This window comes from Anomalospiza imberbis, chromosome 14 (assembly GCF_031753505.1).
Source record: "Anomalospiza imberbis isolate Cuckoo-Finch-1a 21T00152 chromosome 14, ASM3175350v1, whole genome shotgun sequence".
Taxonomy (NCBI): domain Eukaryota; kingdom Metazoa; phylum Chordata; class Aves; order Passeriformes; family Viduidae; genus Anomalospiza; species Anomalospiza imberbis.
The window spans coordinates 15,055,186-15,076,973 of NC_089694.1; the positions used below are offsets into that span (position 1 = coordinate 15,055,186).

A 21,788-nucleotide genomic window follows, 5' to 3' on the forward strand; every position below is an offset into this window, starting at 1 on the left:
AGTTGTCACAAGTTTGCAGTTGTGGATTATTCTGAGATGTGCATCTCAGTTCCTTTCCTAGTCTCACAAATGTGAGACCATGCTACCAACTTTTTTTAGCTTTGGAGCTCTAAATTAGGGCCAGCTCCTTTGCTCATCCCACAAATCTTTTATGTTTTTTAACTGCATCCTGAGAGAGCCACCTGGGTTTCAAGAGCAGCAGACCAGTATATGTTTACACAATTCCTCAGCCACAAGGACAGTGGTCTCTGTGCTGCTAAAAGTTTTTTTTTCTTGATTATTTTCTGCTGAAGCTGATTTCTAAAAGTTTTTCATATAACATATATTTTATTGCAGTGTCTTCAGTCTACCCCATGAACAGCAGTGGAAATCAAAGGAACAGCAACTGAAACTGCAAATTGCTAAACTAGAGACAGCTATCAAAACTGATTTAGCAGACAAAAATGAAATCCTTGACAAGATCAAAGTAGAAAGAGGTATATTTCTGAGAAAACTAGTATTTTCTCAAAGTGTGAGGTTATACCCATGTTGGAGTTGAGATGTACTGCCCAGAAAAGTGGAGTCTCTGTTGCTGGTGTTTTCAAAGCTGCATTTTAAGTGTACATTTGCTAAATACACCTAAGTTATGACAATCTATTAAGTGCAAAATATAACCCAATACAGAATATGGGCTAAATGAGGCTCATATAATTTCAGCTGAATTCATTTTTCATCTGTTGGGCTCATATTTACTCTTTATTCAGTATTTCTTCTTTACACTGAGAGTTCTTACGGAAAAGAGACCCCTCTGTCAGTCTCTCTCAAATTACAAACCACTGTTCTGTTCACTGTACAAAGCTGTGAAGCCCATATAGGCTCTTAATGATGTTTGTCTTTCAATTTCATTAATTCAGATTTTTTTTTATATTTTCAGTATATACTTACTTTTATTTACAGCATTGTACATTTAAAATTACAGTTTTCTTTTAATCTGATGAACAGATTATTTCGTATGTGTTTTCTTCATGCTGTAGGACAACTTCTTAGTGAATACTGACCTTTCAATCTTTTTTTTTATCTCAACACTACCGTAGCAATATGAAGTTTACAAAAGACAAGCACAGACAGAAAATGAAGATATTTAGTTTAGAGTTGATTCTTCAAATGTGTATTTTTAAGAGGTGTATTTCTGTGATCAATTTAATGCAATGAAGTGGGCCAACTTGTGAATAATTCTTACGATTATGGGTTGAGTTCAGCATATGCTTACCATTAGGATTCTCAGTAGCTCTGCTGACTTCACATACCAGATGGAATATTTAAACATTTTGTTTGACCATAGCAAGTGTTTGCAAAATTAGCCTTAATTGATCCTAAAATAATGATGCCTTAAGCTACATTATTTTAAAGTTATGACATACTAACAGTTGTTACTTGCAGCATGATTAAGGAAAAACTGGCATTCCGTCTTCTTTCCTTCCTGTGGGAATTATGTTGAACTGTCAGGTATTTACTATCCCTTCCCCAGGTAGCTTGTTGTACTCCTAAACTGAAGCACCAGAGTACTACACTTCTGATTTCTGTTGAATTGACTTGCTGCAGCTGGAGTAGATGTTCTGATATCTTTCTGGGCCTCTGTATATAGGATTTGATTACAGCTCTCTTTCACAAAATGTAGGCAGTATAACTTTCTCCAGTCACATATTTCAGAGTATCTGTCTTTGCTGCACATTCCTCTTTGAAGTTCAATACGAAAATTGAAATTAATGCTTGTCTTAACGTACTGCCTAGAACTAGTGTAGAAATAATGTCATGTCTGCCCTTTGTAGTTTGGCATATGAATCTTTTTCCTAAACTTCTTTTCAATGTCTAAGAAAGATGCTAAAATAAGTGAAGCCTTGAAAATCCTTAATGCTACGGGAGACCAAGATCATCTTGACATTTTCTATGTTCTCTTTCTATATTTCCCTTTTAGAACGACCCCATAATTTGATCTGATTGTTTTAGAAGTATTTTTCTGGCCATAACATCATAATGTGATTTATAATACTGAAAAGAAATGTATTTAGATAGAAAATAGAGTAACACTCTAACTGTGTTTTCTGTTTTTTTTTTTTAATATGGCACTTTCAGAAGCTATATCACCCTTCCACCAGCCTCCTTTCACTTAGATGTTTAGTCGTGTTTCTCGTCTTACCAGTATTCCCCAGATTCTCAGCCATAAATTACAAGAGCTGTTTGGTTCATGTTCATTGAAGCTTACTAACAGTAGTGTTTCATGCAGGTTTTAAAAGACTGAGATAAGCTAGTACAAAATCTAAGTTGAAACAATTCCTATAGCAAGGATTGTTGCCACTCATCTCATGAATTCATGCAGTGTGTCTATGTACTTAGATATACATACACTGTCTAGTTTTTATTTTATATGAACAATATCTCATGCATTGCTGCATTTGTTGTTCTTATTTATAGTACTGTTCTACAGAGTACACTATTTAATAAGTACATTTTTTTTTATGATTGTCTTAATAGAGAAGTATTGATTGTGTCAGTAAAAGTTGATGTCTTGCAAAAATTAACCCTTTCCTAACCAGAACAAGGACATGAAGATTTCCCCATACAAAATACATTAGTTTCTGGTTTTTGCAATGAAATTTTCATGCATATATTAATATGAAAAAATCAAGTTTGTAATTTTCTTAACTACGTTTAATTAAGTATAATATTTTGTTCTTCTGTATCAAGACCAAAAGGAAAAGCTGATGCAAGACAACAAAGACCTGCAGTTACGCTACCTGGAACAAAAACAACAACTAGATGATCTGAAAAATCAAGTGAAGTTTTTAACCAAGGTGAGCTGTATTTTTGTTTCAAATATGAGGAAAGACACCCCTGTATGTTTTAGGCATAGTGCAGATACTTCTTGAAAGTCAAAGAATATAGAAAAATAAGTGTTTATTTATTCATGCTATCAAGCAAAACATCATGTCTAGTGAGAATATATCTTGTTATTCTGAATGTATTTCTTCAATTCACATTTGGTAACACCTTTCCATTATGTTTCAGGAAAGTGATGTTGGTGTGGCAGAATTCAATGAAACCCTCTTCCTTATAAAGGTACCTTACAAAGAAGGCAGGGTTGGAACTAGATGATATTTAGGATCCCTTTCAACCCAAACCGTTCTAGAATTCCCTATTTTGCATTCTTTTATTTTCTTATTTGTGCAAGGTGCTTTTGTTGGTTTGTTGGGTTTTTTCTCCTTTTGTTAAACCCCTGGCTGACCATTATATGCTTTCTACATACCTCAAATTTTCAAGGGCTGAATTATTTGAGCATCTTTCAGTAGTTAAGGCCTCAAGCTCAAATTTAGGCTCTTGTCATTTTTTAGTTACAGTTAATAAGAAGGGAAGATGAAAAAATTGCCAGAATTAAATCTTAATTTATGTAAATAATTCATTATAACAACAAAAGTGAATTAAATCAGATTCACGGCCAAGATTCACAGCTAAGTTTTTTTAAAAAACTTAGTTTTTCTCAGTTAAATAACTTATCATGGCATCTTGTTATCCCTAAAATGTTTACCAAAACCAATTTTGTTTATTAATTCTATAATTGATGCAACTATGCCATAAGCATGGAAGTGCCAATATGTGGTATAGCAATGCTTAGGAATTTTTCTTTGTTTATTAAAACAGAAAAACAAAAATAGTCAGAAAATGCTCTATTCTGTTTTCTCTTGCACAAATTAAAAACAGAGTGAGAGGAAGAAATCAATGAACAAATAATTTTGCAATGTTTCCACTGTTTGGGTAATTTGTTTTATTTCCATGAGGAAGTGTTTACTATAATGATGATTATATAATGATAATGAAAAAAAAAAAAAAAACAAAAAATACAAAAAACCTCAATGAAAACTAACTCCCTAGTATTAATAACAGAAGCAATGTAGACTTGGGAATAATAATTCGGGGTTTGAACTTTTATGGAGGCAGAATTATTAATTATGAGAATGCAAAGTATATCTGTATTTTCATTGGATAGACAGGAGTGATTGCTTCTGAATATCTGATACATTTTAATTGGTTCCTGAGATTACATTGCTGAAAACAATCCTGACACATTCCAGTCTACTTCATTCCTATTTTTGTTACCATGTGCTTAAAGTTTATAAAGTTCTGCTTACTGCCTTACTGTTGTACCAAAAGTATATGCCAGTATTGCATTAAGCCATGCACAGGTACATGTAAATCTTTTGCAAAAATCTTTTCTAGTAATTTTTCAAATCTGCTCCAGGATCAAAAGCAACAAAAGAATGTGGACCTTCTGTTCTTGGAAAAAGTGGGAGATGATATCCATAAAGATTTAGAACACTCCATGCAGGAGCTGCAGTTAACACATGCGGAAACAGTGCAAGAACTTGAAAAGACAAGGAATTTGTTACTTGTGCAGCACAAAATTAGCAAAGATTACCAGGTACTAAACTCTACTCACAGTGGGAAATAACCTGATAATAACATTTTAACCTTAGTAGCTCTGACACTCGTAATAATTAAGACTTGCAAATTCAGCAGCAAAGCCAGTCTGTGCATAGGGAACCAAACAAAACCTGCTGTTGCTGAAGGTATTGTTTAAAAAATGTGAGATCCAAGTGACTAAATTGTAGTCTTTTAGCTCATCCTGCCCTTAACCCTCAGACTGTGCCTTCTCTCTGAGCATTATCTCTGACCCTACCAGGTCTTCACAGGTAAGATAGTAAACGTGCTTATCAAATAAGCTTCCTTTTCCATACCACTCTGCTTTCACTGTCTTCTTTCTACTTCCAGTGTTGGAGTAGTGCAGATCATATTTTGACTTTTCATTCAATTGATTAGCATTTAAAATAACAAAATCATTAAAGAAACTGTTAGGCATATTGTTCTAAAACAAAAGGTACTCAGTTTTTCCTATTGATGTTTTTAGATTTTGATGACATTAGAACTGATGTGTTGTATTGATAAGTGAAAAATTGCTGCTATCTTTGCATACTCTAAATGTTCTTTCATCAAATCTAACTGTATTTCAACTTGTAGCCAAAAGCCGTGTGCAACATCCATAGACAATCCTTAGAAGTCCTTTTTACATGCAATTGTTTTTCAGACTGAAGTAGAAACAATGACAAGAAAGATGGAAAGTCTGCAGAAAGACTATGATTTAAAACTGGAACAGTATACCCATCTTCTCGATATTAGAGCTGCACGTATCAGAAAACTAGAAGGTATCTTTAAATCACCTTCCTCACTAGTTTTTTTTTTATATATTTTATCTCCTCCAAAATACTGTTTTAAATTTGTTCTCCAGTTGAAACACTTTTCCATTCCTAAAACTGGTAGGAAGTTCAGTTCTTTCATGGAAAGGTATCTATTCTAGTTAATTTTCATTGACTTAAATGACAATTATTAACTAAACCAAATCAAACAAAGTGGTTTTTATACTGCAAGTATTGCTGAATAAGCATAAAATTACCAAACTTGTTTTTTTCTAATAAATCATACTTTTATGGTCAACCTTTTGCTTTGCAGTAATATCATTACAGAATCGCTTTGTGTTACTAAAATTCCTCAAGTCTTGTTATAATATACTGACATAGTATTTAAACACAATGAATTTCAAGTATTTTTTAGTGGCTTCACTGTGTAAAAGTTGCATAGGAAGCTTCAAATAGGATATTTTACAAACTGATGTTGAAACAATTTTCACATTTTGTCTCCAAGTTGCATCTACCACATCATGGTTTATGTTCTAATTCTGTAAGCATGTATTTTGATTTCTTAGAATCATACAATCCCAGAATGGCTTGGGTTGGAACCTGTCTCGTTCCAAACCCCTGCCAGGGGCAGGACATCTTCCACTAGAAGGCTACTCAGAGCCCCATCCAACCTGTGTTAACCACTTATCACCCGAGGCTGGGAAACATGTGAAGGTGTTTCTGATAGTTCTATCCACTCAAGATATAACAGATGTTAAAAGATGTATTCATTCTTTCTCTGGCAAATTTAGACCAACCCTACAAAAATGTGTATCTTAAATCTCTGCTACATTTGCATAGTGACACTTTGAATATTGCTTAAGACCTCTGAATTTTACCTTTTTAACTCCCCTATAATCTGATAATAACTGATAGAGGCCTGTGTCTATGTATACTGAGGCAGCTCCATTGAGGAAATACTCTTGATTGTTGCCAGTGTGCTCAGTGGGCATTCAGTGTATGAATTCTTTTCTGATAATGCCTTTATGAAAGTAACATTGATAATATAATTGAATTATGCCTTTATCCTTTCTTCTCATTATTTGTATTTGAGTTTTTGAAAAGACAATCATATTATAACTCTGTTTTATCTGTTGCAGCCCAACTAAGAGACATTGTGTATGATACAAAACCACTTAAGTCCAGACGAGAAGTATTGCCAAGTGATCCAGTGGGTGGATTTGTTGAAACTGTTCATTTAGAAAGAGGAGAGAACCTTTTTGAAATTCATATCAGCAAAGTGATCTTCTCTTCTGAAGCTGTGCTCACTTTTGGTGACTGGGAACCTGCTACTTTTTGTACTTACGCCTTCTATGACTTTGAACTTCAGATAACCCCAGTAGTTCATGGGAAGACCCCATCATATGACTTCACTTCTCAGTTTCTTGTGCAGTCTGATGATAGCTTCTTTCACTATGTACAGGAAAACAGCATCACGCTGGAGGTTCATCGTGCATACGGCATAGATTATGAAACAATTGCTTCTTGTCAGCTTAAGTTCCATGAAATCTTGGAAAACGACGGCAAGATCTACAACACAGCAAATTTAGTTGGTAGTTAAGATATTGCAAAGTATTCTGTTTGAGTCTATATCACTATATTGCAAGTGATAAATAATGCATATTTGACAAAAAATGAATTTGTGCATCACTATTTCAAAAGGAAAAAAAAGTGTTTACAAGAATGCTATTTTCTGTTGGATGTGCTGCATGTTCTTGTGATTCTGCCAGCATTTGTGGAAAGCTGGGATGGGTGCAATTTTGGCCATAATGGCATACAGCCACAGGGTAAGAGGGAAAAAACTCAAAAAAGGAGACACCACCACTTCACCCATATCAAACATCAATGCTTTTTATCTGGGCTGAATGTCATAAGTATATCCTCTCATTCCTTATCAATAAACAAAGGAAGAAATAGTGTAACCTAAACTGGTAAGACAAAGTTTGCCATATAATAGTGAAAAAGGTACAAATTATGGTGATTGTGATTAATAATATATATATATAGCAGCATAATCTAGGAGGGTGTTTATTTACATTTTGTGGATTATTTTAGGCACATTCATATTCATTATATTAAAATAATTTTAAGGTATCCTGGACAAGACACTGCTGAGAAGTACTGAATGTTCTTTGCGGCTTACTTTTTCTTCTAGAAACATTTTGTCAGATCAGCATATTCAATAACCTCTTAACTGCCCATTGTTGTAGAAAATCTGGTTTAATAAGGCATTGTAAAATGGTACCTTTGCCAGTAATTTAAATTGCATACCACTTTTTGGGACACTTCTAACTATTAACAAACAAAAGTGTCCTAACCTTTATTTGCCTTAAGGAGATAAAAATGTTGAACTTTGATGTCACCCTGTAGTAACTATATAAGTAGGGGAAAATGACCATGTTTTGATTTTGGATCATAAAATGGGAGCTTGAGGAGGTGTTTCTGTTTCTAACATGAACTACAGATCTCACATCACAAGCACTGGTGTAATGCATAGGCACAGTCTTTAATTTGTGGCTGTTCTATAAATCTTGAATTTGTGGTTTTTCCTAGCTTTTGAGTAACATTCCTTAATGTTGAAAATAAAATTAATGCAATCCCCTATTTATTCCTTAGGAAAAACAGGACACATTCAGAATTATGGTACTGTAGAATACTGGATCAGGTTACAAGTTCCTATGGACCAAGCTATTATTCCCTACAAACAGAGGTCAAAGGATCTGGGATATATAACGCCCAGTTTTAGGGAACATCAACAACCATCCAAGGTATGTTTGGGTCTGTACTTGATAGAGAGAATTACTTCATGGAGAAGAGAAGCTTCAGGGTGACCTAATTGCAGCCTCCCAGTACCTAAGGAAGCCTACAAGAAGGCTGGAGAGAAGATGCTTGTTACATGGGCATAGGACAAGGGGGAATGACTTCAAACTCGAGGAAAGTTAGTTTAGATTAAAAGGCAGAAATCCTTCACAGAATCGGAGAATAGGCTGAGTTAAAAAGCGCTCATCAGAATCAATGAGTTGAACTCCTGGCCCTGCACAGACACCTCAACAATCCCAAATTCTCCAAATGCAAACTGGGGCAATCCCAATTGTCCAAATGCTCCCAGAGCTCTGGCAACCTTGGGACCATGACCGTTCACCTGGGGAGCTTGTTCAGTGCCCAGCCACTCTCTGTGCAGAGAACCTGTTCCTGATGTCCAACCTATTCCTCTCCTGACACAGCTCCAGCCGTGCCTTTGACTGGGACAGGTTGCCCAGAGAAGCTGGGGCTTCCCCATCCCTGGAAGTGTCCAAGGCCAGGTTGGACAGGGCTTGGAGCACCTGCTCTAGTGGAAGGTGTCCCTCCCCATGGCAGGGAATTTGCAACTAAAAAAATTTTTTAAGTTCCCTTCCAATCCAAGCTATTCTGTGATTCTGCGATAGTTTTGATAAAATAAACTGTTCAATTCTTTCTTTTTAAGTTCAAATAGCTTAGGTCAAGTCTTGATATGTTCAAAGTGTAATAAAGTTAAAGATTCTTGAACTGGAAAATACATTAGCAGTTTTTCATATAATGAGATCAAGAACTAGTTGAATTATACCTTGTCTGAAGAGGCAAAGTCTTAAACTTAGTTATTTATTTTTACTGAAATTATCATTAGAACATTTGACATTGTATTTCATTTTCTTGAGCTGTAAGTGGCAGATGTTTTAGTATCATACTGATGAATTTTAAACCAACTAGGTGTCAGATATGTAGAGTGGGTGAAGCAGTTGTTCAAAAAGATCTTGAAGTTCTTAACATGGGAGTATTATGAGATTGAGATTCCTTCACAATGGGTTTTTTAGCTGGATGTTGAAGAGAATTTTGAAAATCTAATTCACTGTACAATCACATTTAAATAAGGGCCACAGAAAAAGAAGGGACTTTCAAACATCTTTAACAGTCATTTAAGAAATAAAAGCAAACAGGTTGCAATGTATAAATTAAAATACTAAGAGTTTTTAGTGGGCTTTTTTTTAACCTAAGCTGTTTAAAATATTCTGTGTGTGGAGTAACTCTAATGTTTTATATTATGCCATGATGTAAATTTATATTATATATAAAATCTCCATGGGTTCCATGATGTAATCTGAGAAGTATGTTGTGTATGAAGTCTGTTAAATTGTGTCTGATTAGAATTTAATTTAGTGTCATTAGATTTGGCTTTGAAAAAAATAAGGGTTCCTCATAGTTTATTGTAAATTAAGATGGCAATAAATACTCTTCAATATATTTGTTTCTTACAGACTCCAGCACTCAAAATGAAGCAGCGTGCAGCTCAAGCACACAAGAGAGTCTCTTTTCTGGATGTTAGTGCAATACAGATGGCAGTAAGTTCTAAGTATTTCTATCATGCACGATGAAGCATGAAAGGCTACTTGTGGCTCCATATGGGCAATTTGTAGAACTAATAATTAAGATCACTGGATTATTTTTGCAGCACAATACTGTGATGTCCCAGGCAATGAATGATAGCATAATACTGCATATAGGTGGGGGACACAATGCAGGGATGTTTGTGTGACTCCCTCAGAACTGCTTGATAGCCTCCACAGTTTACAAGCTTCAGCTTCCACTGGCTTAGGGCAGATTCTAACAAGACCAATCAGCTCACTCTGCACTGTGTTTCTCAGCTCTCTGCATTATTCAAGTGTCTTTCTGCAGTGTACCAGTGGCACTGATTATGCCTCTATAGAAACCAGCTTAATCCAAACAGATCCTGAGCGTTGGGCTAATGGGATGCACAGTTTGACACAGTTCAGAGTCACCTCTAAAATTAAGTTTATCAGCTGAGATTGCACACATTCTGAAAATAAAGATACTTCTTAACTTGGGATACACGGTCATCTGTACATCCTTCCAGAGTCTGAGAGAGTCTGCATGGAGCTAACTCAAATGTATTTGCTGCATTGTGTAAATTTTCTTTGAAATAATTTGCATTCAGAGAACTAAGAATAGGTTGTGTTTAGTCTTTTAAGTAAATGCAGTAAGTAAATGTAGGTTCTTCAACAGACAATTATAAAAGGTTATGTTTATATATTACATATAATATTAATAATATTGCATTAATTAAAAACTGTTGTGGGTTTTTTTCCTTTCATAATTTACTTAATTGGATTTATTCTTTGAAGAGTTAACATCAATTTTCAATTAACAGATTCTGTTGCTGTTTAGTTTACTATGACTAGAACCTTGTTGAGAGCTATAGAGTATAGACTGGAAATAAGAATTAAGTCGATCTGTTGCATTTATCAGCTTTAAAAAACAAAAAGTCAAATGTTGGCAAATATAATCTTTTGAGAGCTTCGATATGAAAAACTGAAATGTTAGCTGGATAGTTGCACACACAAAATATCTTCAGCTGTCCAAACAGTAACTTCTCAAAGTTTGACAATTTTTCTCAAACTAGGATTTTCTGAGACAGCTACTTGGTCTCCATCAGAAGTCTTCTCCATCAGAAGTTGCTGGGTTGGCAGCTCCTCTAGCTGTTTTAAAAATCTAAGCCTCATTGTTAAAGACAGAAGTACTATTAGGCCTAAATAATGAAGCAGCTGGGCCTTCTCTGATGTCTTAAGTCTTGTGATGAAATGGCAAGAAAGTGTCCATGCAAGAAAAACAGAAGTTCGACAGATTAAAATGGGAAGTCTGATTTGTTTTCCAGTTCATTTTCTCAATAGCAGAGAATCTAATTCTTAATAAAATTTCTTGTCAATGTGATACATGCCAAAGCAAGTAAAAAAGGAGACTCAGTAAAAGTTGGGTGAATGGTTTGACTCACCCAAACTGCTTGTAAGAATGGTCCAGCCTCATACTAGAAGCTCTAGCAGAGGATAATAACCAGTGATGCTAATGCAGGGAGGCAAAGGAGGATGTAATTTTCTGTCCAAATGCTTCTCCACCAGTAAATCTATACCTACTTTTGTGTATTAATTGTCTACTGTATATTAAAGGCTTCCCCTTGTTTTATTCCTAACTTAGGGCTCTGTATTTGAAAATATGGAAGTACTTTAGCATTTAAAATGCAGTTCCATAGGGTTCACTACAGTTATAATAATGACCTAACTACAGATTTGAGATAGTACCATTCATACCAAAATCAATTTACATGCACACAGGTAAAATTATGTGCAGGCCTATGTGTGTAAATTTAGCTATCAAAAGTTCTTCTTGGGTACAGTGTGTGTTTTGGGGTTTTTTGACTGAGTCTGGTAGAACTTGTAGTAAAAGATGAAATATAAATGAAACTGGAAATCAGATGGGCTGTATATATGTTGACAGGTACAAAATTTATAATAATAGTTATGTTTTCATAAGTGCAGTTAGATAAATGTCTTTCTGCACTGGATAATGAATGTGGGCTGTAACTCTTCAAGTTTTGAACTTCAGTAACTTCTGCTATTCAAGGAGTTTTATAAAGCCTGTAAATTTATCTTTTTCTGTAGCATGTGGTACAGGGTGCTAAAGAGATGTCGGGTGACAAAGTGAAGGAGATGGCTGAAGAAATTCAGCAGGAAAAAGAAGAGCTCTCTCATCTGTCAGAGGAGCAGTTGGCTGACCAAACATTGACTACATCTAGAGATGAGACAGAAATAAATGAAGAACTGGAACCAGAAGGTAGAATTCATTGTTATTAATAAGTAGCTGTATTTTCTGAAAAAAATCTGTCTCTTTCCATTTTCATAAGCATTTCTTACTAGTAGTGGAAGCTGCCTCATTATGAGAAGCTTCATGACATAAATTATATTCTGGCATGCTCTACAGCTGAAGCTAGGTGGTGAATAAGATGTGTTTTCTTCCCAAATGGAAACCATATTGTAATTGATTGCAAAAATCTGATATATGACTTAGATTCGTAAAATATTAAAGGAAACCTGCCTTCTATTTTAAATGTCTTTGTATTCTCCCTTAGATCTATGCTGTTCCAAAGACTATTTTAATGAATATGCTCTTTTTGTCTGTATATAACAGCCAACGCTGATACCAGAATCCTTTCAGAGAGTGAGAGGGCTAGGATGCTATATCACATATGTCACACAAAGTTACTAGATTTATTTAAAGATTATAAAAACCGGGTCATCCTGTTCCAGCTCCAACCTTAAACTGTTTATTATAGCAATAACCAAGTCCGTGATACCAAGTTTAAAATAAAAGCAGAAGCAGAATGCTAAAATGTTATGTTTAGTTGTTGGCAGCTTTTGCATAAGAATTCATTTAAAAGACTGGAAAAACTTGTTGAATGTTGATTTTGAATACCAGTTGTCTTTATAATTTGCTTCATGGGAAAAAAAGGCTCTGGAATGTTCCAGAAAACAATGAACCTGCATGCAAAACTACTTTTTCCTAAAGAAAAAAGGTGCATTCTTCTTTTACATATGCATGGTGTTAAAGGAAATCAGGGGAAATTCAGGCCAAATTCTTAAATAAAGCTAACAGCTGTGCATACTGAGTTTGTTACAGGACTTACTCTTTTAGCCAGTTTGCATCTGGAAAACTTTATTTTTTTAACAAACCAGAAAACATACAGATTAGATGACTCTAAAGGTCATTGAATCACCATGTTAAACTTCTTCAAGGTAGAGAAGATTTACCTGGAACTTACTCTTTTTATATTAGAAAAGAATATATATTGCTATGAGATTTCTTATTAAGTCTTAGGTGGTCTGAAATACAGTGGGTGTTACCTGCATTGATTTTTTTTTAAGATCAAGAAGATCATCAAGAGGATGATGCTGTTGAATCAATAAAAACTGACAGTGACGACTGTATTATTTCAAGTCCAATATCCACAAATATTAAACAGCTGAGTCAGAGTATACATGGCAATTATTTGGTAAGACTAAAAAATATTTTAAGCCTAATGTCCTCTAAGAGTAGCTTTGCTATATCTAACATCAGTTTTTAATGAAGTTGTACATGTACAGTTTCAAATCTCTTGACTTATTCTTAAAACCAGCAATTCAGGACTAGAAGTCATATATACAAAATAGCACAGCATACTATAAATTTGGAAAACTTATTTTGAACAGTATTTCAATGGGCTAGTTCTCAAAAAAAAAAATATTTCACACTTTTATATCTAACATTGACTGAAAAATCTTAGCCATAAAACTAGTACTAGAAATTAACAGGTTTAAATGTTCTGCAGTGTGATATCCTAGAGGGAGTTTTATTTTTTTGAAGTGCTCTTTTGAAGGCTATTTGGTATCTTACAAAGTAAATAGCAATAAGAAATATGTATAAGAAATACTGCTCCTTTTTTTTAAGCTGTAGAAGGTACATCTTAAAGAAGCTACATGTCTTCAACTACAGTAGATTTGTAGAAACGCTGTCACTTATATGTTCTTCAGAAAAATACAGAAGGTACTTTTGAAGATTGCATTATTTATAAGTAAAATGTTACAAAAATTTCACCTGTAATTTTGAGAACTAAAATAAATACTAGTAATCACTATTAAGTCAAACTATAATACAATTGCTCTATACCTTTCTAGCCATCCTGTATTTTATGTTATCAAAATGATTTAAGAACAATTGTGAGAGGATTTTGTATGTAGATTAATTTCAGGTTTCAATTTCTACGTCCCTCCATGGATCGGTAACAATGTGCATATTTGTGAACAGTAGATTAAAAACAGTGACAGCTATACACTATTAAGGCAGCATGTGTGATAAAAGTTGGATTTTAAAAATACACATTACTTTGCTTGAATTCTTGACTTGATTATAGAATACAGCTTGTCAAAATTGCCATTGAATTCTTTTCTGTTTGTTTAAGGTCAGAAATCACTGCCTTTAATCTTTTGGGATAATTATCCTGCTGATTCTCAAATACTGTAACTAAGTTTTGTGAATTTTGGAGATCATTGTGCAAATTATCCTATAAATATAAATTGTATGCCACACTATATAAGTAATTTAAGATCACACCAGGGTTTTTTGTATATTGCAAATTAGACAGTTCATGGTTATTTCTTAGATATATTGATCATAAGGCATATGTAACAGATTTTCCAGTTTTCAGGCTGTACCAGTTGCTTCTTTATTTTTTCTTATTGTCTATGATGTATGATTGATCATAAAACACTTCATTTTGTTTAATTTCATTTCTAAATTTGAATATGAAAAACATATTCAAGTCAAAGACCATCACTTTAATGACATTCAGTAGCCATTTAACGTACTAGATTTTAGGAAAAAAGTTTGCTAAAGCCAGGAACCTTTATTAGTAGAGACAGAATGCTGTGGAATTTTTTCTGTCATCCTGGTAAAATTTCCATGAACTTGGTGAATAGTGGAAGAACCTTATTGAAATATTGATCCAGATTTGGACTTTTAGTTAAAGAGTCATAGGATACATAATAAAATGAAAAGTCTTTTGAAAGGAGGGGGTAAAATTACATAATCAAATACTGAAAGGACTTGACAGCAATGGAAATTATTCTGTATGGTGGATATTTTTAATCTCAGATACATTGCTTTTCATTTTGATTAATTTTATCATTTTCTCAGCAAAATGTAAGCTATTGCCGTATTAAATAAGAACATTAACTTGGAGTTCTGACTGAATATAGAAAGCTAAAACTTTGAATGTGATTTAGTACTTCAGGTGATTTAAGTTTAGAAATAAAAATTGTCAAAATATTTCCATATAGAAGAATTATTTTAATAAAGTTATAAAATGAAAGTAATATATTGAAAAGAAATAAGTTTTTGAAAATTCAACATTTCTGTATCCAGTGTGTTCTGTTTGCTCTTTGAAGAATATCATCATTGAATGCTCACCTACATATTCCAGTTTTGAAACCATAGTGGCTTTTCTTTCTTCCCAGAGTAACTTTGGGAAATATTTGTGACTCCTTCTCTTGAGTCCGACATGCCCACTTAAATAAAACTTACTAAAATTTATCTGTACATAAATATTCCAGACTGTGCAGAACAGTATGAAACCATTCCACATAAGGAACAGAAAAATGTCATTTCAGTTAAAGATAATAAGAAAAGGCTATGGTGAAGAACAATTGGGATATTACTTTCATTACCACATGTTAAAATTAACTTTGTAAGGTGTGTTGGACTTAGCTAGGAAAGTTCACTATATGAAGTTGACTTCTTTTCAAATACATTATTACATTACATGGCTAACGTTTTTGTGATTTGATGGATTTAATGGAACTGTTTGTAGTATAGTCTGCAGTAGGTACTAACAATTCTCTTTTATTTGGAAAACTTCAGTACCATGTATTACTGATAGTACTTCAGGCAGTTACAGGAGCACTTTGCTGTGTAGGTAAAAATGATGACAGCTGGAATTTGTGATTCAGATAGCATTTTTATCTAAAGATAACCAGCAGACTAGAACTATGATTTCTGCAAAAACGTTTTAAATGTTGAATGGAAATCAGTATTTCTTGCAACAACAATCTTAGCTACAAACCCTGGAGCTTGAGATTCTCATTTTGTATATGTCACTCAGTCAGTATTAATCATATAAAACACTGATGATTTACATATATCTATGCATGCTTGTTTTGTGTTAACACTTAAAGAAACAAAAAAATAATTCGTATTATGTTTATATTTTGTTTTTAAATAGGAAGCTGAAAAAATTCACATTAAAATTACATCACTTGGTCTTACTGAGTCACGAATTACAGCAGATGAAACAATACAGCAGCTGTTTGTAGAATGCAGATTAAACCATTTCCTTGCAGAGGAGACCCCACTGTCACTTCCAAAACCACCTGGTGGTCAGAGGATTCACTATAACTATAGCACTGGTAAGGCTGATGTATTTCTGAACAGGCTTGGGTCTTCTCTGAAATTCTGTCTTATGAAAATACCTGCAATAAAGCCTACTTCCTATATATTATAGTTGCATTTCTCTCTGTGCCAACTCTATTTGCCTATTTTCCAGATATTTTGGGAAATACTAAAAGTGATTTTTAAGAAATGAGGTAAGTATGCAATTATCAAGCATCCAATGCAATGCTGAAGGAGGCTGGTATATAAACTGATAACATCACAACATATTTAAATATGCTGGTAGTGCATAAATTTCAAAATTAGACTGTACATAACTAAAATCTATATATTATTTTTAGAAGAACATGATGATCCAATTTTTCTATCAGTACATGATGATACATCTTAGCAAAAGAAAAACATTCTAACCTGTACATCTAAAACACTGTTGAAAAGAGAGAATATGTAATTGAACTTCATCACTACTTGCAAATATTCAGTGTTCCTTTAATGACAAATTTGAATAGGGGAGCTGATTCATCCTTGTTTCATACTAATTGTCATACATTGCCAATTGATACTTTATATTTACACTTCTAGCATACATAGAACTATTGTAATAATTTATAATTCTCTTGTTAATTATTTCCCCAGCTATGTCATCATATTTCAGTTAACTTTTTTTTCCTGGTAAAATTTTATTTCATTTAAGATTCAGCCTGAGTGCTTCAGTCTTGGACTTTTAGCTAAGAGTATTCTGGAGAGGGTGAATCAGGGTTAGGGTTATTGCTATTTGTGACAAACCCTTAATACAGATATTCTAATTAAGCATTCTTTAAAAAATAATGACATAAGATTGGCTTTGCAGAAATGGTGTCTTAGTCAGATCTTTAAAATTGCTACCATCTACAAACCTGATTTTAGAATGCAACTTCCCAAAGAATTCACTCATTTAGATCCTCCTCTTCCTCTTGGATTATTGGATTGTTCCGTGTGTAGCTGAAGACTGAAATGAATCAGAAATGTCACATCAACCACTGCTATGCTGGCATTGCCCATTTGAGAGGGAATATAGATTCCCTCTATATAGAGGGGATATAGATTTTCTCCAGTCCATTGGTCTGAAGATTTCTTGTATTGAAATACTGTGGCAGGAAAGGAGGATTGAATTATGAGGCTGTCAAAAAGGATAAGCACTGTGCCATACATTCTCATTATCTCTAGCTTCCTTAGTGGAAGAAAATACAGTAAATCACTTCAAATACAAAGCAGTAAAGACCCTTGGCTTGTAAAATCATGGCTGCTATTGCTGTTAATAGAAAGTGGCAGCTCTGTGACATGCTTAGATGCTGCTTTTGTATCTTTTTTGACAGTGTTCAGTGAAACCTGCCGGTACACACTATTGGATCACATGATTTTAACATTTGATTCTAACATTGTTGTTTTTCCTTAGAAAAGGAAAGGAAATAAACACTTACTTTATTTTGTTCTTTTCTTCGTGTTCTTTCTTCTAATAGGTGAAAAACAATTGATAACCAGTTATATTAATTTATTTGCTTTGCAGTGATAAATGTGGATAAGGAAAACAATCATGCAGCAAGAGAGTATCTCAGATCAATTCTTCTAAAGCCAGATCTTCCTGCTGACAGGTACAGATTAATACTAAAAACCTGTGTTACAGGTCTTTGTAAATAATGCTCATGGTTTGCCTTTTTTATCTTTACTGATAAGGTAACCCTAAGTAGCTAATACATAACTAATAAGAAAAAAAAAATTGTTTCAGCTAGGAATGATGCCTGCATTGTGATCTGGCTGCTGCTGGTCTTATTTCTTCTCTGAGTAGGTGCATATGGAATGGAATATTACAAACTCATCTAATGTTTGTTTAGTGCTGTGGTTTAATTTGGGGGGGGGGTGTTTGTTATGTTGCTTTTTTTTAAAGAATTTGTTTTACAAAACAGAGTTTCTAGAATCTATCATCAGTAGCCTGTCAGTAATGAATTTGAAAAGCACGTGTCTATGCAATGGTAGAGTATACATTTGTTGCTTTCTGAATTCAGAATACTAAAAGGAGTCTTAAGAACTGCAGGAAGTGTTCCTTGGCCCCAGAATTTAAAGGAAAAAAATATATATGTGTGTATATATGGATGTAGCAGACATCTATTATATGAATACATATGAGAAAGATTAGAAATTAGACTTGTTCAATTTCGTAGTAATAAATTTGTTCTTATTCCATTTTTTTCATTGAGGTGGCCATGTGCTTTACTTGGAGAGAATGAATGACATACTTTGATTCTGTTTCTTCTTGAATGTCAATAATCATTAAAATGGAACAACTATTAATTTTATGATCCATTCAATTTACAGAAGACTAGGATACCTGCTCATTGCATTTGAAGTGTCAGAGTAATTTGTAAATCTTACTCACAAATCACTGATTCACTCCAAGAGAGTGAACTGTCTTCATTCCATATCCCTTATTTGGCATCTATATTAGGAAGGTTGCTAAACATATTCTAATAAAGCATGTTTTGCTAAGATTTAACAATAATGAGGAAAAAAATACTCTTTTTTATTTCCCTGGCAGATAATTTAGTTGCTAAAGACATTTCCCTGTCCAGCCATCCAGGATCACTGGGGCAGTCACACTTCACCACCTGATCTGAGGTCCCTTTGCAGCTACACCCCTCACACTGTCCCAGTCAGACCAGCTGCCCTCACCAGCTCCAGCCCAGGTTTCCAATCGCCGAGTCTTAGAGGTCCTAATCCTTAAAATAACTTAATTTTTGGTGCAGTAATTAAATAAGACAATAACAGCTCGAGTTGGAGCCTCAGAGGAGGGACGCTGAACAAAGCTTCGTACCCTCACGGGACAGTCTGGGGGTCATCAGCTGCTGCCATGTCCCAGAGTGTCCCTCACCTGGCTGTGCCCCAAGTCTGGGAGTCACTGGCTCCTGCCTGTATCTCCGAGTGTCCCTCCCCTGGCTGGGCCACGGGTCCTGGGCCCTTTGTTGTGCCAAGGGATTGGAGTTCCCAGCCTCTTGCCTTGGGCTGGGCTCCTCCAGAGCTCAGCCTGCAGCTGCTCCTGAGCCGCCTGCTCGGCATTGATTCCTCAACACAGTGAAACAACAGCTGGTCTGTGTGCTGCAATTTCCCCTATAAATACTTGGATAACTATACTAAATATTTTATAAACCTGAGGTAAAATCAGGTAAAATAACAGCAGTGAGCTTTTTCTCACAACAGAAGCATTCATCTCTTACATGTGCCATCATGTCACTACTGTCCCCTGTGTTACTAAGTAAGTTGTTTCCTGCAGTTATCAGAATGTCTCTTTTGGCTTTTGCTGAAATTTCAGTTTTGTATTGAATAAATAGGAAGGCAGAAGTTCATCAGTAGTCCAGTTTCCCATTTTATTGTAGCAAGAGGACCACCAAGAAACAAAATTTATGGAAAGTTTCTGCCTATACACCAAGGGTGTTTATGCATTTTAAACTTGTAAAATAGTGTGATTTTTCTTTTTTAATTATTTGTAATTTGATGTTTGACCCTTTCTGAAAGCAAAATACCTTTTTTTTTGTGCGTGTGCGTTTAGCCTAAAATTTACAGTGGTCAGTGATCCCCCAGAAGATGAACAGGATCTTGAATGTGAGGATATTGGGTTTGCTTATGTCAGTTTAAAAGAGATATTCCAGAAGCAGAGAGATATCATTGAGCAAGATATTGATGGTAAGTTTTAAAGATTGCTTTCTTGTAAACTTCTGTAGCCTAAAATTTGTTGAATTTCTGCTTTGCTTTGCAAGTATTACTGTGCATTACTGTGCAAGTAATTGTTTGACATTGTTTCAATAAGAAATTATTGAATACTAACTAATAACTTCCACATTTGTTTGCAAAAGTCTGCAAAAAGTATCTATTAGTATTATTCCTTAAAGTTTTTCAAAAAACCCCAAACCAAACAGCATTCTCAGCTCATAGAAATTAGTTTATAAAACCTAAGAACTTTCAAGCCATGCCCGCTACTATAATTCTGTCGTTTCTACAACATACTTCATTATGGCAGGACAATAAATACGTATGTTGTATAAAAATTTGTTTTGTATTAAAATTTTTATCAGCAATTTGGTAATGCTAACTTCTGTATCTTACTTGAAATTACATTATAACCTGAGTACCTCAAGTCTGTTTCCTCCATATGAAACATGTATGAGACAATGTGAAAGACTGGTGGTTTTGATTAGGAATCAGTTTTAGTGAGCACCCTTCTGTAACAGACTGACCAAACTCATTGTGACTCATTAGAGCAAGGTGATTAGGAAGTGTGGAGTCTTCCATTTCCTGAGTCATAGGATGCATTTTTATAATGTTGATAAAAGACTCAAGAAGGCTTTTTGTTCCTTTTGTCAGCTATGAGGATAATATTCTCCTTGCTCAGTTTCCTGTTCCCCATGGCAGCAGAGACACGGTTACCAATGGTGCACTTTTCTCTTTACTTTTTCCTCTCAATCCTCTTCCCCCCTTGGGGTGAAGCTCAGTGAAGAAGCTGAAAGCACCTTTGTTATAAAACAGCCACTCTCCTTTCCCAGTAAGTGACCTAGTTCAGTGACTGGATGCAGAGCACTCATGTGCACAAGGTGCCTTTTGCAATAGCAAGAGTTCTAGTGAGCCCCAGCAGAACGCCAGGCAAATGTAACTTTACTACTTCTACTGTTGTGTCTAATTCCTGTACCTGAACAATGGGGAGCTGAGTAATGAGGGAAAAGAAATAGGCTTTCTTATCCATTCCCATTATCATGCTTGATTTGCATCCACGCTGTTGCTAAAATACTCAAATTTACAGGAATGCGATAAGGAAAATTCTAAGAATCATCAAATTTTCATATTCTGGAAAACCAATATAGAGATTCGATGCATTTCCTGCTGTGGCTGAGCAGCTTAAGCTTTTTTCCACCAATAATTTTTCTCCGAGTACAAAAGTTCCTCCAAAAATGTATTTTGTAATCTCGCACTGGAAGATTGATTTTTGTTCTGGAATTTATGACCATACCTCCTGCTGTCATAGTTCCCATTTGATAAGATTGATTAGTCATGTAAACAAAATGCTTGAAAGTCACTTTTCACAAAACTCTTAAAATTCCTAAATCTCATCTGAGAGAATTATTAGGACCAGAAGGACTGGGTTTTATTACAAAGCTGTAATATTTATTACTGTAAGCTAATAATTACCATGTAATGACAACTGCTTCAGTATTGTGAGGAGCATTTCTTCCCCTAATCATCAGACATTTGAACTAATTTTTACTTCATTTTAATTATATATATGAAAATGATAATAATAGCTAGAAATACTTTTATTCTTTTTCCCTTCTGCACTTCTCCCCTTTCCTGCATATGCTGTACAGTTTTTTGGGGATTTTTATTGCATCCATAACATAGAAACTTTTATATTTTCTGAAAATTAAGATGTTTCAGAGAATTTAAATTAATTTTGTGCTAAAATATGTCAGATCGTGGAAAAATAATATATCTGTATATTTTCTTAAAGGAAGTAATTGTAAACGGATCAGTTCTTCAGATCTGAACACAGATGTCAATTAAATGTAAGGGCACAATAAACAGAATTGCTAAGCAGTGCTGTACACATTCTCTGAGTTGGATGTTGGTTTAAGGAAAAATAATAAACCTAGACACGGGGAAATTATAGGACACTTACTGCATGAACATAAAGTCATTCTTAAATTACATACCAAACTT

At 34.4% G+C, this 21,788-nt stretch overlaps 1 protein-coding gene across 6 annotated transcripts in view; it reads left to right on the plus strand.

Moving 5' to 3' along the window:
* Positions 1 to 21,788, plus strand: part of LOC137482584 (protein fantom-like) — a 40,563-nt gene that overhangs the window by 16,715 nt on the left and 2,060 nt on the right. For 5 of the 6 annotated variants that reach the window (XM_068205007.1, XM_068205006.1, XM_068205004.1 and 2 more), the window contains 13 exons: positions 337 to 476; positions 2,725 to 2,831; positions 3,046 to 3,096; positions 4,274 to 4,453; positions 5,117 to 5,234; positions 6,365 to 6,817; positions 7,881 to 8,032; positions 9,536 to 9,619; positions 11,732 to 11,903; positions 12,992 to 13,119; positions 15,883 to 16,066; positions 17,596 to 17,680; positions 19,630 to 19,763. In XM_068205007.1, the coding sequence (XP_068061108.1) occupies positions 337 to 476; positions 2,725 to 2,831; positions 3,046 to 3,096; positions 4,274 to 4,453; positions 5,117 to 5,234; positions 6,365 to 6,817; positions 7,881 to 8,032; positions 9,536 to 9,619; positions 11,732 to 11,903; positions 12,992 to 13,119; positions 15,883 to 16,066; positions 17,596 to 17,680; positions 19,630 to 19,763 (1,988 nt within the window). The remainder of the gene's footprint in view (positions 1 to 336; positions 477 to 2,724; positions 2,832 to 3,045; positions 3,097 to 4,273; positions 4,454 to 5,116; positions 5,235 to 6,364; positions 6,818 to 7,880; positions 8,033 to 9,535; positions 9,620 to 11,731; positions 11,904 to 12,991; positions 13,120 to 15,882; positions 16,067 to 17,595; positions 17,681 to 19,629; positions 19,764 to 21,788) is intronic. The other variant, XM_068205008.1, reaches the window with a different exon arrangement.